This window comes from Macrosteles quadrilineatus, unplaced genomic scaffold (genome assembly GCF_028750875.1).
Source record: "Macrosteles quadrilineatus isolate MER2022 unplaced genomic scaffold, UCM_ALF_1.0 Scaffold_6__1_contigs__length_79288215, whole genome shotgun sequence".
NCBI classification, from domain to species: domain Eukaryota; kingdom Metazoa; phylum Arthropoda; class Insecta; order Hemiptera; family Cicadellidae; genus Macrosteles; species Macrosteles quadrilineatus.
The window spans coordinates 62484561-62498632 of record NW_026542599.1 but is presented as its reverse complement, the minus strand read 5'-3'; the positions used below and the strand labels follow the sequence as shown (position 1 = coordinate 62498632).

The 14072-nt window shown below is 33.2% G+C and overlaps 1 protein-coding gene across 2 annotated transcripts; it reads left to right on the top strand.

Moving 5' to 3' along the window:
- The first annotated feature begins 217 nt into the window (after nt 1-217).
- Nucleotides 218-12959, top strand: LOC128996494 (calcium-independent phospholipase A2-gamma-like). 2 transcript variants are annotated; one of them, XM_054421864.1, is made up of 9 exons: nt 218-407; nt 2810-3335; nt 5542-5679; nt 6052-6206; nt 6593-6711; nt 7637-7845; nt 9144-9335; nt 10386-10596; nt 11342-12959. In XM_054421864.1, the coding sequence occupies exons 1-9, from the start codon at nt 355-357 to the stop codon at nt 11596-11598; spliced, it is 1860 nt and encodes a 619-aa protein (XP_054277839.1). In that variant the 5' UTR covers nt 218-354; the 3' UTR covers nt 11599-12959. The 2 variants fall into 2 exon arrangements, with proteins under 2 accessions (XP_054277839.1, XP_054277841.1); XM_054421866.1 differs by lacking the exon at nt 218-407 and adding an exon at nt 1423-1539.
- Nucleotides 12960-14072: the final 1113 nt, after the last annotated feature.

Below are 14072 nucleotides of genomic sequence, written 5' to 3'. Positions count from 1 at the left end.
TTGCTGAAACTGCAAATGTCGACAACGCGGTTCCAATTTTAGCACATTCGCATGTGAATTTATCAGTAAACAACATCCACATCAGTAGCCTACGTATCAAATGAATGAGCTAAGTAGTAAACAACAACAACAACATTACGTAGTGGGGGCTCGCCTTGAGGTTATAAAAGCAACGAGAACCACCAAATGTCAGTTAGTTGGAGGAGGATAGTGCTTTAGAACAGTGCAACTTGTCAATTGTTCGTTGGTTTTCGCGAATCCAGTGAATTCATCTGAATAGTGACAACCAAGTTTAGTGTTTTTTTGAACTACCCAATAGTAATAAATAATTCCAAAATTCTCATCTTCACGAAAATGTCTCTCAGCAAAGGGATTTCGAAGTACAGGAGGTGTACTTGTTTGAGTAGGTGAGTAAAATTAAAATATAACTGAAATGCATTTTTGTAATTTCTTGATATTTCTGTCAAGAGAATTTTATCGTCTACCTAGTAATAAAAAATACCCTCGCCGCAGCAAACCTGCAGACTTAACGAATTTCCATTTGCCTCTTTAGATTTACACTAAAATGTCTCCTTAAATATATTACATTTATTCCCTATTTAAATAGAATTAGTTTAACAAGTACTTAGGTTTGCTGCAACAGGGAGGGTGCAAATAAATATAAATAAATAATACAAATAATAAATATAAATAAAATAAATAAATAAGTAATAAATATAAATGAAATACAAATAATATATATATATATATATATATATATATATATATATATATATATATATATATATATATATATGAATTTGAACGGATGGTGTTTTTGTTCTCTAGGGACCTCAAGACGAAAAAGTAAATCGGTCCTGGGGCAAGGTCTTACCATGAGTACAATGGCAATCTTTATAAGGGGAAATTCGCTAAAAGGAATGAAATGTAGTACTAAATATAGGAATTTTCTTTCACTCTAAAAAGCGTTTTCAGGGAGCAAAATAAATTTACAATAACATGTCTAATTAAAAATATATAATATTAAATCATTGATTATATTAGTTAATTAATACTTATGTGAAAAGTTATTAAAAATCAAACAATTAAAAAATATTGTAATATCGATACATATTGCATTATGTATACAGATTTTATATCGATTTTTGGAGAGCAATATTAGGGAGAATAATGGATAAACAATTTTATGCATTGACAATAATGATAATCCAAGAAGCTCTTCAAGTATATGGATGACCTTGTAAATGGTGCGATCCCATGACGTCAAATCAGACCATACGACGACAACACTTTCTCACAGCTGTTAGGTTTCAACGATGGTTTCAACCAATAGGATTGCGAGATTTGTTTTTCTACTTCGACTTCGAGTAGCTTCTGCTCTTGACATTTTGACAGTTGGTTGGTTAGTCAATCTTCCTTCAGTTTGTATGTTGAATGGTGATAACATTTAGATTAAAATCAGGAATTCTAGCAAGAAATTATGTCGAAATTATCATAGTTTAGTCTTTATCTCCATAATGGAACTTGCAATTGGCTACGGTGAGTAAAATGCTTTTGTATAATAACGTCTATATTCTCACTGATGTCAGACTTTGGTTAGAACCAACGTTAGAACAAAGATCCAATCTGGTCTGGTTTCTATTTTTCAGATTGTTAGCAAGTTATTTGTTTGATCAAGGTAGATAAATTAATTTATGGTCATTAGGGTTCATGTACGAAGTTGATTTAAAACCTAGGCCTATTGAATTATTGCACTGTTAGTTGATACCTTACTAACTTAATTTAGCCTTTTAGTTTCGGCCTACTAGCCCTAGCCTTTAACTTTGTTTTTTTTATTTTTTATTTTATTTTATTTCATTCCAACGGCAAAACCATTAGGCTATAGGCCTACATAACAATACAAGAAAGATGGCTAGGTACTATTCACATACTCCAAAAATTAATGAATAGGCCTACTGAGTGCTAACAAATACATAACATAACAAGCAAATAAATTAGTACCGTAAAATCGCCGTAGTTATTGTCCATGTTACGGCACAAACACATCTAGGGTCTTACAAAGGTCCTACGTTACGTAACATATTGTATGAGTCTTTTGCTCTTAACAACAAACATAATTAAGCCTGTTTGTTAATTTATTACTTATAGCCTATTTGTTTTTTTTTTTAAGTGTTATCGTCATAATGCAAATGGTAAACAATCCTCATAAGCATTCCCAGTAATTTAATAACTAGGCAGAGTAGAGCAGGCAAAACCCTGCACTAAAGGACTGAAACTGTAGGCTATAGAAATGTAAGTAATACTGGTTAGACCTAGGTTAGGATTAAAATATATACCTATATATATGGTTGACTGTGGCCTTTGCGTACGTAAGTAGCTAAGTACAATTTTGATATTTTACCTTCTGATTAGGCCTACGCTTAACTTGTTGTCTGTGAAAAAAAACCAAGCATATTCAATTGAAATTGACCTGTCAATGCCTTTAATTATGACTATGACACTAAGTTATGCTAGCACAGTAACTTAAAAACTTCAATTCGTTTAAGTTATGATGTAGGCCTATTTATATTTTCTAAAAAGTCTGTTTATAATCTTAGTTGTGCAGGGTAGGCCTACCATTTTAATACAGTAGCCTACCTTGTTCATTATGTATGAGTACCTATTAGATCAATCTTAGTCCAAAATGTACCGGTAGTCAACTAGACCTTTTGGCACTCATGAACAAAGCAACCATACTTACATCAAACAAAGTCTCAGGTAAGTTAACTTAACTTATTTTATTTTAAAACGGCATTTATGATTGTTTTAGGCATATTAACACAAAGAGTGCCAGTCAACAACAGACACTTCCCTCCACTTCCAAATTCCGTCTCAAGACAAATTTGAAGAATATGTCTTTGAGCCAGTGGAAAGTAATAAACCAGCTGCGTGATTTGATAACCAGGTCACAAAGCGAAAAGAGCAACATGTATCCCATATCAAAAGAATGGATAAATTTGCTGCAGAAATTTCCACATCTTACTGGTGTCATGCAAACACTTCCTGTAACAACTAGAAAGAAACATGTGGACCAAAAAGATCCCAACTCACCAGACCGTGTGGATCCATTGAATCAGAGTGACGTCGCAAGTGTAAAGTCAGTCTCGACCACACAAACAATAGATCCTCAACCTCCTGATGTAGGGAGAACCTCAGAGCCTTTCCAGGATTATGCTTACGGAGTCATAAAGGGAATCCAGCAGCGACTTTCTGGGGCGCAACAAATAACAGAAAAACCAAACAGCCAAGCTTTAGTACCAAAGTGGAAAGTCAGGACGGATGCAGTGGCTTCCAAGGTATGATCCAATCCTCACAGTTAAATTATTAGGCTACCAAGAAATTGCTGTGTGTTATTTTTTAAAGTTGGTTGCAGCCTAGTTAACGATTGCTAGAATAGAATAATGCACAATTAAGAGTTGGATAAGAATTGTGAGAGCTGTTTATTTCTTTTATTAAATTTTATAGAAATTCAGAAAATTGCAGCCAGTTCTCATCAGATTTTTTCTGTGATTTTTAATGTCATTTATAGGCTTTAATCTATCCATCTATCTATCCATATGGGTCATTTTCAAATTGAATGCAACTTTCAAGTTAAGAATGGATTAAATAAAAACTTTGCTAGAGCCCCTTTGTTTTTACAAACAACATTTCAACATATATTAATAAACACTACCTAATAGAAATTTTTTTAGTTTATCCAGTAATTTATGATTTTTTACTGTTTTTTATTGGGTAATACCCTTAAAATGTCATGAGTGTTACTGTAATAAGATTATGGAAAAACTGTTTCTTTGAATAAAAAAAATTTATACTGGAACAACATGGTGTCATTAATAACTTACTAGACCTTATAATATATTGTTTTTAGAATTTTTTTATTTTATTTTTTGTTATTAACCTTTTATGTGTCAGGAGTGTTACCTGACAGCAGAAAAGAAACTATATTTTTTTAATTTACTCAACATAACCAAGAAAATTTCAATCGATTATCAATGATTGTTGTTAGTGTGTATTGATATCTTTCCTTAATATAAACAAACGACTAAATATACAAACTTAGAGTTTTCTATACTAGTTTTTATTATTTTTATATTCAGTAACATTCATGACTGTAGGTAACACTCATGACAATAAGTAACACTCCTGAATTATACATTGGGAATTCAATAAAATAAAGCCAGTTTTTAATTATAAAAGTGTATTTTCTAACAAAAAAAGTAAATAGGCCTATATAAAAGTTTATATTCAGTTATATTATTTTTATATTCAGTAACATTCATGACTGTAGGTAACACTCCTGACAGGTAACACTCCTGACTAATGTTACTATTCAATTATAAAAGTGGACTCTGGGTAAAGACCAGAATTTGGAGGTTAGGTTTACATTCATAGTACATCAACACTAAACAACTGATATTAAGTAAACTTTTCTAAAGTATGCATATCACTTTAAAAAAATAGTAACACTCTTGACAATGAATTAAAATACTTATCATTATTAAAACGTATTCTTGATGTATTCTGGTTTTCTTCTAACTTAAATCATAAACTTCCACATTGCTGGAAACTAGAAACAATATGGCTGCTTATTGCCAACAAAACAAAACAAAATTTCCCTTTTTTACCTGTTTTCATTGGGTAACATTCCTGAAGTAACACTCAGGACCGATTGTGGGGGACAGTTGTTCAAAAATTGTTATAAAAAAATATATGCATATTAAAATTGAATTTTGCTATCAATGTTTCTTTATGGTTAAAATACTTCATTGTTAATAAGGTATTTACATTATATACTTGCTGCAAACAGCTTAATTAAAAGTTATATCGTTAAGTTCATGTTAAAGGACAGTAGTAAAACAATGACTTACCTAGATTCAAAATTTTATATGAAAGAAATTATGACTCAAAAATCAATGACAATTCAAAAGTGTGTTCTTATATATGTGTTTCTTCACTCAATACTTTTTTTTAACTAAAATTGTTAAGATATATATATTTTTTTAATCCTAAAATGTTTAGGACTGTAAAGTTGCATCCAGTTTGAAAATGACCCATATATAAATCCCAAAGTACCCACGAACTTTTGAGAAAACTAAGTCACACTCCCATAAACTAACATCAGCTGTACTTATTTGTTTGTTATTATTTCAATTTATTACCTTATTAAAATCAGGTGTAATTATTTGTTTGTAATACTGTATTCTGTTTTGTTTATTTCAGATAAACTTAACCAATCAATAGTTTTATTAATACATATATAAAGTCAAACGGGATGAAACCCATGGGTAACTGCTAGTTTATTGTAAATAGGCTACAAATTATGACAGTTTTGGAAGCTGGCTTGCGTTGTAGTTTTTGAAGATCATCCTAGAAAATCAAATTGTAATCATCGATTTAAAATATTTTCGCAAAATGTGTCTAGATCACCTGACCTTTTTACAGCTAACTTAAAAGTTTTTGATCTTGTCTTTGCATCTTGCTTATCTGAGATCATATTTACAGGAAAGTGTCAAGTCGAGAACACATCATGTTCTGTCCTTGATATCAACCGCTGAGAATCCACAGTCCAGACTCAAACGAATTGAAGATCTTCTTGCTCATCTACACCAGTTCCCTCAGGCTAAAAGACTTGCAGTGAAGGTAAATTTTATCACAAATAAAAAATAAACTAAATGTTTTCAATAGCCTAATCCAGGAAATTAAAATTTTAAGCCTACAATAATGGTAAATTTTTCCAACCATTAGGTAAAGGGTGATGATTAACCTTTGACAGGATTGTTTTTATATTTTTCTTCCACTTCATGTTCCTGTCAACAAATTTCCAAAAAAAACTCAAGATGTATCTCATACAAACCATCCATATTCAAATTGCAATAAAATAGACCACCCACTTGAATTCTTGTCAATTTGAGTCTAAAATAATTAGGCCTATAATAATTCGTTTAAAACACATTTTTATAAAGTAGATTTAATAAATCATTAGCGTATTGATAACATTCTCAATATGTGAAGGATGGTGCTATCCGGCTGTTACTAAATGTGCGTCACAAGACGAGGGATGAAGCAACACAGTCAGTATTGAGAGAAGCGTTTGCAATGCTGGGCTACGCAGGACCACTTCCTGGCCAAGGTATCCGGATACTGGCTATAGACGGCGGTGGGATCAGGTACATCCATCTACTATATTAGGCTAATTAATATATAACCTAACAGGCTATTATTATTTTTGTTAGTTTCTTTGCCAGTTAAACTTATGTTAGCAGTAGCATTTTGACCCATACGCTTGGAAGGAAAGTGGTCCAAATCCCTCAAAATGTGTGGATATGCCATAAGGCCACTTGGCAATCAGGCTAGTAACATACCCTGGACTAGTTAGACCAGAAATAGGGACTTTGCCCAGGAAGCTTGAGTTATAATCACACTAACCACTAACGGAAACATGCTGTGCTATTTAACAACCCATCTGGGGTTGGAACCCACCATAAGCTGTACCTGTATTAAGTACTGTTACATGTAAATTTACAGATTTTCAATTTAGCGTTTTTTATTTTAGAGGAGTGGTGGTCATTCAGATGCTAAAGAAGCTGGAAGAACTGACTGGCCAACCAATTCACATGCTTTTTGACTACATTTGTGGAGTCAGCACAGGGGCCATATTGATGTGTGGAGTCGGTGAGTTACTGATATCATAAAAACTTTAAAAAAGTTTTGTGATTTTGGAAAGGAAAAATTTAAATACACATTATCCCCGATCTGCATTCCAAATCTTTGTCAATAAAATGCTACTGACTGGTCTAGTTCCTGGGGCTGCAACAATGTAAAAACATGAAAATAATACATTAAACACTACCCAAAACACAAATGTAAACAAAGCAAACATAAATGGCTATCCTACTGTGCAACAAGTCCGGCAACGGTAGCAGATTAGCTTATGAAAGTTTGAACTAAGCCTTTTTTCATTTCGTCTAATAGTCCAAACATTGTTTTTTTGAGCCAAAATCTCCCCTCAGGCCAGATAGGTTGGTTCAGGTTAGGGAAGTCATCCAAATATTGGTTTAGATGTTGACATGCAGTAAGTTACAATAAACAAGATAAGGCAGAGTTTTATGAGAAATTGTACCTACAAACATATATTTTATATATCAACTAATTATCCAGCTGGGTAGCTGAGTCAATATAGTGCACACCTACTGTACTCTTTTCTCAAAATTTAGGCGGTTTTAGAGGAAGAAATCAATCCCCTCTAAGTAATCTAAAAGTAGAAACTCTACCGTGTAAAAAAACATTGCTCAACAGCTGAGGTTTGCCAAAACATCAATCAGCTGCAACATATAAATTAGGCAAAGAAAAGTAGTGGGGGAACTTCCCCTCAAACCACCTAAATTTTGTGAACAGACTATAGTTAGAAGCTGGCTGGTTTGATACTGAAAAAGGTCAGTTGTTTTTTATGGATTGGTACTTGATCTTTTAATAAATGTTCCTGGCCAATGACCTGACTGATCTTAGTCAGTAACAAGGCTAGCATCTAATCCTTCACCTCAGAATGCACATCTTATATGTTGCGTTTTAGAGTTCTAATCTGAGGTTTGATCCACAGGGCCTCCACCAGGCAAGACGCTGGACGAGGTACAGAAGATCTACAAGGAGATGAGTATCAAGGTGTTCACACAGAGTGCATTCTGGGGCACCACCAAGATGGTGTGGAACCACGCGTACTACGACACTTCAGTTTGGGAGGCTCTGCTCAAGTCTTACCTGGGCGACAGAAGTTTTCTGGAGACTAACAGAGCGGCCAACTGTCCCAAGGTGAATGTCAAACCTTCACACACAAGTATCTTGCCCGGAACCGTTTTACACACTTAATCTAAGCTAGGCCTAGAGGTTTGTAGACAGTGTTCGCATACACAGGATTTTTTAGACCATGCGAGAGATTAAAACAGGATGCAAGACAAAATGAGATTATAAAAACAAAACAAGCTTTAAAGAGGTGTTTAACTGTCAATTGATAAGTAATTTTTTAATGATAACATCAATAATTTTGCTTGGGATAGAACAGGATTTTTTACAAAAACCCATGCACAAAAAACGGAATTTCCATGACATAAATGCAGGACTTTTTGTCGTGTGGAAACACTGGTTGCAGCATTCATAACTTTAAAGCCATTAAACATTTGTGGTATTTAAAGTAAACTCAAAACCTCGGGGGCTGAAATTGATGGTTGTTTAAAGAATTGGTTTATGTTTGTGTTTGAGTATTTACAAAGTCCTGTTGGCAGCTAGCAGATGTTTTGGTACAGTAGTAGCATTATGTGACTACCCTACTTTTTGCATGTTCACACACCTACAGTGGGTAACTTTAACTGAACTATAGCACCAAAGTGATCTTGTTTACTTGAATTGCAGACTCTTTAAAATTGGTGTATATTAAAGTGGTTTGCTTAAACTAATCCACAGTGTAACCGGTGATTTTATTTAACATTGTTAACATTAAATGAGATCTCGGTGAATTTATAGTTTATAGTAGAGTTAATTATTTTTCGTTAAAAAGCTGTAAATTAAGGCCCTTTTCCAAAATATAAAATCTAGTTTCTTAAACAAATATTATTAATATTCATTAACTGGAAAATGTTTCAATTTTACCGACAAGTTTTACCGTTCACTTGGTCACAGTTCAGACAGTGCTGCCAGAAATTATTTATAGAGCATTACCGGTGCTAGGAAAGATAAAATTAGGAATGAAGTAACTGTGTGAAGACACATTATTTTAAACAAAGATCACTACTGCAATACTTACATTTTTGCTACTTACTTTAAATTACTATAGTAAAATAAATTATGGTTTTCTTAACCAGATTTTAAAACGTTAAATATAAAAGAATGTTGGCTACAAATGAGTCGACAGTAGTCCAAAAATTTCATCAAAAAGGTGCAGAGTAGCTAATTTGAGTAACTAAAACATTAAGTATAAAAGAATGTTGGCTACAAATGAGTCGACAGTGATGGCTAATGACTAAAATACTGAGCTGAAAACAAATTGGTAAATTTACAAGAAAGTGTCCAGAGCTGTAAATTTTTCGCATTACACCTATTACCACCGTTTTCAGATGTCGGCTATATCTGCAGTAGTTAACAAGTCCAATGTGATGCCGTATGTGTTCCGTAACTACTCTCTGCCACCTCAGCGTCAGAGCCAGTACGTAGGAAGTAGCAGACATACACTGTTTGAGGCTGTGCGTGCCTCGGCTGCGGCTCCGACCATCTTTGAAGAGTTTAAACTTGGCGACTTCATGCATCAGGTTGGTTACTAGCGTCAAGGTTGTATTATAAGTTTTGGTGTACCAGATTTTTGTAACAAACTGTGATAATTCTAATTTTAACACTATGATTAAACTATGTTAATCTTAAGAAATAATTTTTATTACAAGTCATACTGTTGCCTTAGCCTTAGGCTCCTTTTATGATAAATTAGGCTTACCTCCGCCTGTAGTCCGAAAATTTCATCAACAAGGTGCAAAGTAGCTAATTGGATTAATGGCATTACCTGATAAACCATGTTGTTTAAACATATAAGGCGCTTAGTAGTTTTGTTGCGAGGTACAGGTTTCAATGAAGCTTTGTACATTTTCTGGTAAACTAAATGTTACTATTATTCAAAGAAAAGAAAGAAAAATATTATGATTTCTGCTATTTATTATTATAATGAGAAAACTTTCAATAAATGGATAGAAGCTAGCTTACCAGTTGAAAACGTAGAGATAGGTCATATAAGCACACAAGGCACCGAAAATACACATTGTTTTGTCCTTGTTGAAATTTGTAAGTGTAGCAAAGAGTTTGACAACATGTTTAGTGTGTCTTCTGCGTGTATGACCTTCTTGTAAAGATCAGTTTTATTAGGATTATCGGTGTAGGAGGCGATGAGAGTCACATTACTTGATGCTAGTGGTGTTAAATTAATCAATTATTGTTAAATTAATAATTATTGAATTAATGGTACCTATCAAATTACTTGTAAAGATCGATTTAATTAAGATGTGTTGGAGGTGATGAGGGAAAGACTCCCAGCAACACCGAGAATCATGCTACGTGAATGATTGATAATTGATGTTAGTGGTAATAAATTAATCCGTTTGTTGAAATGACTGAGCAAAATAACTAAAGCAGTGATGGTGGGAAAGGAAATTTGTGTGCGCTCATATTGTCCCACTCTAATTGACACTTTACTTTTTCAAAGGTAAGCTAGCAGCTATTCCTTTATTCTTCAAATTTTGTTGGTCATGTACAGAAATATATCTCAACCAAGGTGCACCTCGGGTGAATACTTATTCTTATTTCTCCTGTTGTAGGACGGAGGTATTCTAGTGAACAATCCGACAGCCCTGGCAATACACGAGGCAAAACAGTTGTGGCCCGACGCACCTATACAGTGTGTGGTGTCCTTTGGTACTGGACGGCATCTACCACCTCACACCACAGAGCCTGCTGTGGCTCCCACCACGGGCACCTCGTGGAAACAGATCTTTGACAAGATATTGGACAGTGCTACAGACACTGAAGGTAAAGTAACAGTGCTTTAATTCTGCCACCCAGTTAACAGTTGTTTTTCCCGTATATTTAGTAAGTATGTTTAAGTTTTGAGGGGTGGTCTCAAATCTGATTCTGTCCTTTTAGGTTAGATATTACTGAAAACCCTGTGAGTACAGTATAAACCCAGCCAAAGCTCAAAAATCAAACAAGAGCACAGAGAACTGTATAAAATTCAAATCAAAATCAATTGAATATCAAAATAAAACAACAATTTGTTGAAATTATAGTAGGCAAACACAATGAATAGGTTTCCTAAAGGAACACTAAGATTATATGTCAGCCTAATATTTTTATAAAGTGAGTTTATTTGCACTGATTCTTAAGACATGTCATGGTAATAAAATAAATCTATGTAGCATGAGACTTTGTTATAACCTAGACAGAGGCAATTATATTACATCTCAATTGTATTTTATGTGTTAACAAAAAGCTTTTTTTACCAGTGCAGTATAACTTTATTGTAATTTTCTAAGGTTGTTGTTGTTAGAGAACAACCCAAATTGTCTTGTTACTACCTATCTAACATCCACATTTGTTAATAGCATAATTAATTGATAGCTTAATAATAAATGGTATCTGTGATAAGGTATAAGGGAATGATAAGGTATAAGTATAAGTGAATAAATCCAGCAAAACCCGGATCTTAAGTCAATCCTTGCTAACGCTTTTTAGCATCAACTAACTGTTTCTCTTAACAATAGTTTGTTTGCTACAGCTGTGCACACTGTGCTGAACGATCTGCTGCCACCCAATGTATATTACCGTTTCAACCCTTACGTAACGGAGATCGTCTCCATGGACGAGATCAGGCCGGAGAAAATCAACAGGTTGGAGCTAGATGCGTTGATGTACTACCGACGAAACGAGGAGAGCTTCAAGGAGGCAGCTGATGCGCTTACAAAACCAAAGACAACCGCTCAGAAATGTCAGGACTATTTGGACCTGCAGGCAATAATGTTAGGGCTGAAATAAAGGGATAAACTAGTAAATAAAGTGGTCCAAAGTATTGTTAACATTCCACAATATGGTAATGTAAAAAGTTTCCATCGCAATAATTGACAATTGCGATCAAAAAAAGATAACTTTGTTTTTATGAAATTTTCTTTAATTTTGTTTTAAGTTATAGGAATTATACACTGACTTATTAGCTATCTAATGAACATAATATATAGGGCTATATTTAAATGATCAGTTAAAGATGTCTGGGTTAAAATTGTCGCCTTTAAAATCACAGCTTCTTCCCCATAGGGAAAATTCGTTAAAAGTACAGACATTGATTTTGCTAGTTATATATCAGATTGGTTAGCTCAGCTATTTTTGTTACCCAAATTATACTTGTTGATTTGTGATTCATTAACTTTTATCACTGTTAGATGGATAACATAACTGCATTATCAATGGGGTTGTTGATTACTTTTGCTTTTTATAGAAAGGTCAATGTTGGATGGATGCATAACACAGTTAAACTCCAAATTGCTGACTCATTTTACCAGTGATAAAATTAATCATAGCAATTTAAAAAAAGGTTTTAATCAAATAGTAATAGTAGTCTAGCTAAATAAGCTTAACGCAGATTCTTGTAAAATAATACACCCACCTTGAAAAGTATAATTTAAAAATGTTTCATGATGAAAACGTCTATAAAATCTTATTATTCCTGGAACAAAGTAAGTGTAATGTTTTCTGTTTCAAAAGCAATACCAAAAGAGTTCCTTGTAAAAATGGTATTGTATAGTTTTCAACTAAAAAAAAACAATCTCTAATAACTAGAATAAATGTGTTTAAGTAATAGTTTATAGTTGAAAACTATATATTTACTTGCCTAATTAAACATTTTGCTATATTTGTTAGTTTCCACTTTTTTATTTTTATTTTCTGTTAATACTATGAGAGAATATGTTGGTCATGTACTGTATTTTATTTCTGGCTTTTCTTAGCTGATTATGTCATTCAATTTAGAGAGCCTAGAATAATGCGTCTATCTACACTAAAATGAGTACAAAAGTACAATAAGTTATCTGTTTCTCTTAGTGATACATTTGACACATCACTTAACAATTAGTTATTCTAGGTGGCTGTGAAAACAATGTGTGAACACTGAACAGTCTTATCAGCTGTTTTCCTCCCATCATGCAGTATTAGGAAACTACTAAAAGTTTAACATCACTATCACTTTAGAATCCCCTCCTTCCCTTTGTGCTTTCTAAAGTGTTAAATATGTTTGATTTTAGACAGAAGCATTTATTTTTTTTATGTTAGTATATCTGTTTACTTCTGAACTAGTAGGTGAAAAATCTATTTTAAAATGTATAGGCCTACAGACAAAAATATAATTTTATAAGAGCATAAACACTGTTTTAAGTTTATGTAAGATTTTATCTCTTTAGTTAACTATTGTAAATTCTTTAGAACATTCAATTATTATTTTCTAGTCAGTAGAGCTTTTAGAGATCTATTAAATTTTGTGATAGTAGTTTTATTGAGTATTCATGAAACTTTGATTCTAAGGTGATAAATCGTTCTTTATTTCGATAATGTAAATATTTGTCTATATTGTAATTTTGTACACTGTTTGACAAATACACGCTATTTAAATATTCTTATTTATTAATTTTCAATTCCCCTTTAATTACCCTAGGTATTTAATTGTATGGTGGCTCATCACTAAGGTGTAAAGCTACTCTTTTTTGCCTGTGTGGTGAACTGGAGCCACTCATCCTACACTCATCTCCATTCATACTTGGCTTAAAATACTTACTTTGTATGGTCGCCACTCGCCATTTCATTGAAAAGTATTAAAGTATACATTTTGTCATATTGCAACATTATTTTACAAACTTTAAGTGAGGAAACAAATTTGTTAATTCGAATCAAGAGCTGTTAAGTACTTTATTCAATCATTTAATCTATGACGACTGTTAACTGTACATTACCATCGATATATTGAAATATTTACAAGAATGCAACAATAAGCTGCAGACAAATAATAAATTCGGAATTTTTCTATACAAGCCGTTGCTTACAGTGGAAATTCACAACAGCTGAATTTCCCCTAGGACTCTAGCTTTTAGTCCCTAGGGACCAAAAAGACTTTCTACTGCTGTTTTTGCTTCAGTGTGACGAAAAATGTATATTTAGTTATGGTTTTTTAAAGTATAGATGTTAAGATGTTGGGGGTGTTTGTGCTTGAAGAGAGGCCCGCATGAAATAAACTGCAGGCAGTGAAGTGAGAAGGTCTGAATTGTACCATTGAGGAGTATGTTTTATCTATGATTGTACCTAGATTTAAGATTATGTCAATTTTATGAAAAAGTAAAAATGTGTAAGTAAGGAATAACAATAATCCACCCTTCTCATTACATTCCAACTGAGCCCAGAGCCAGCCATAGGTGGTGCAATGCCCCCTATGTTAACATTCAGCGGGGGCCTCTTACTACCAAAAGAGT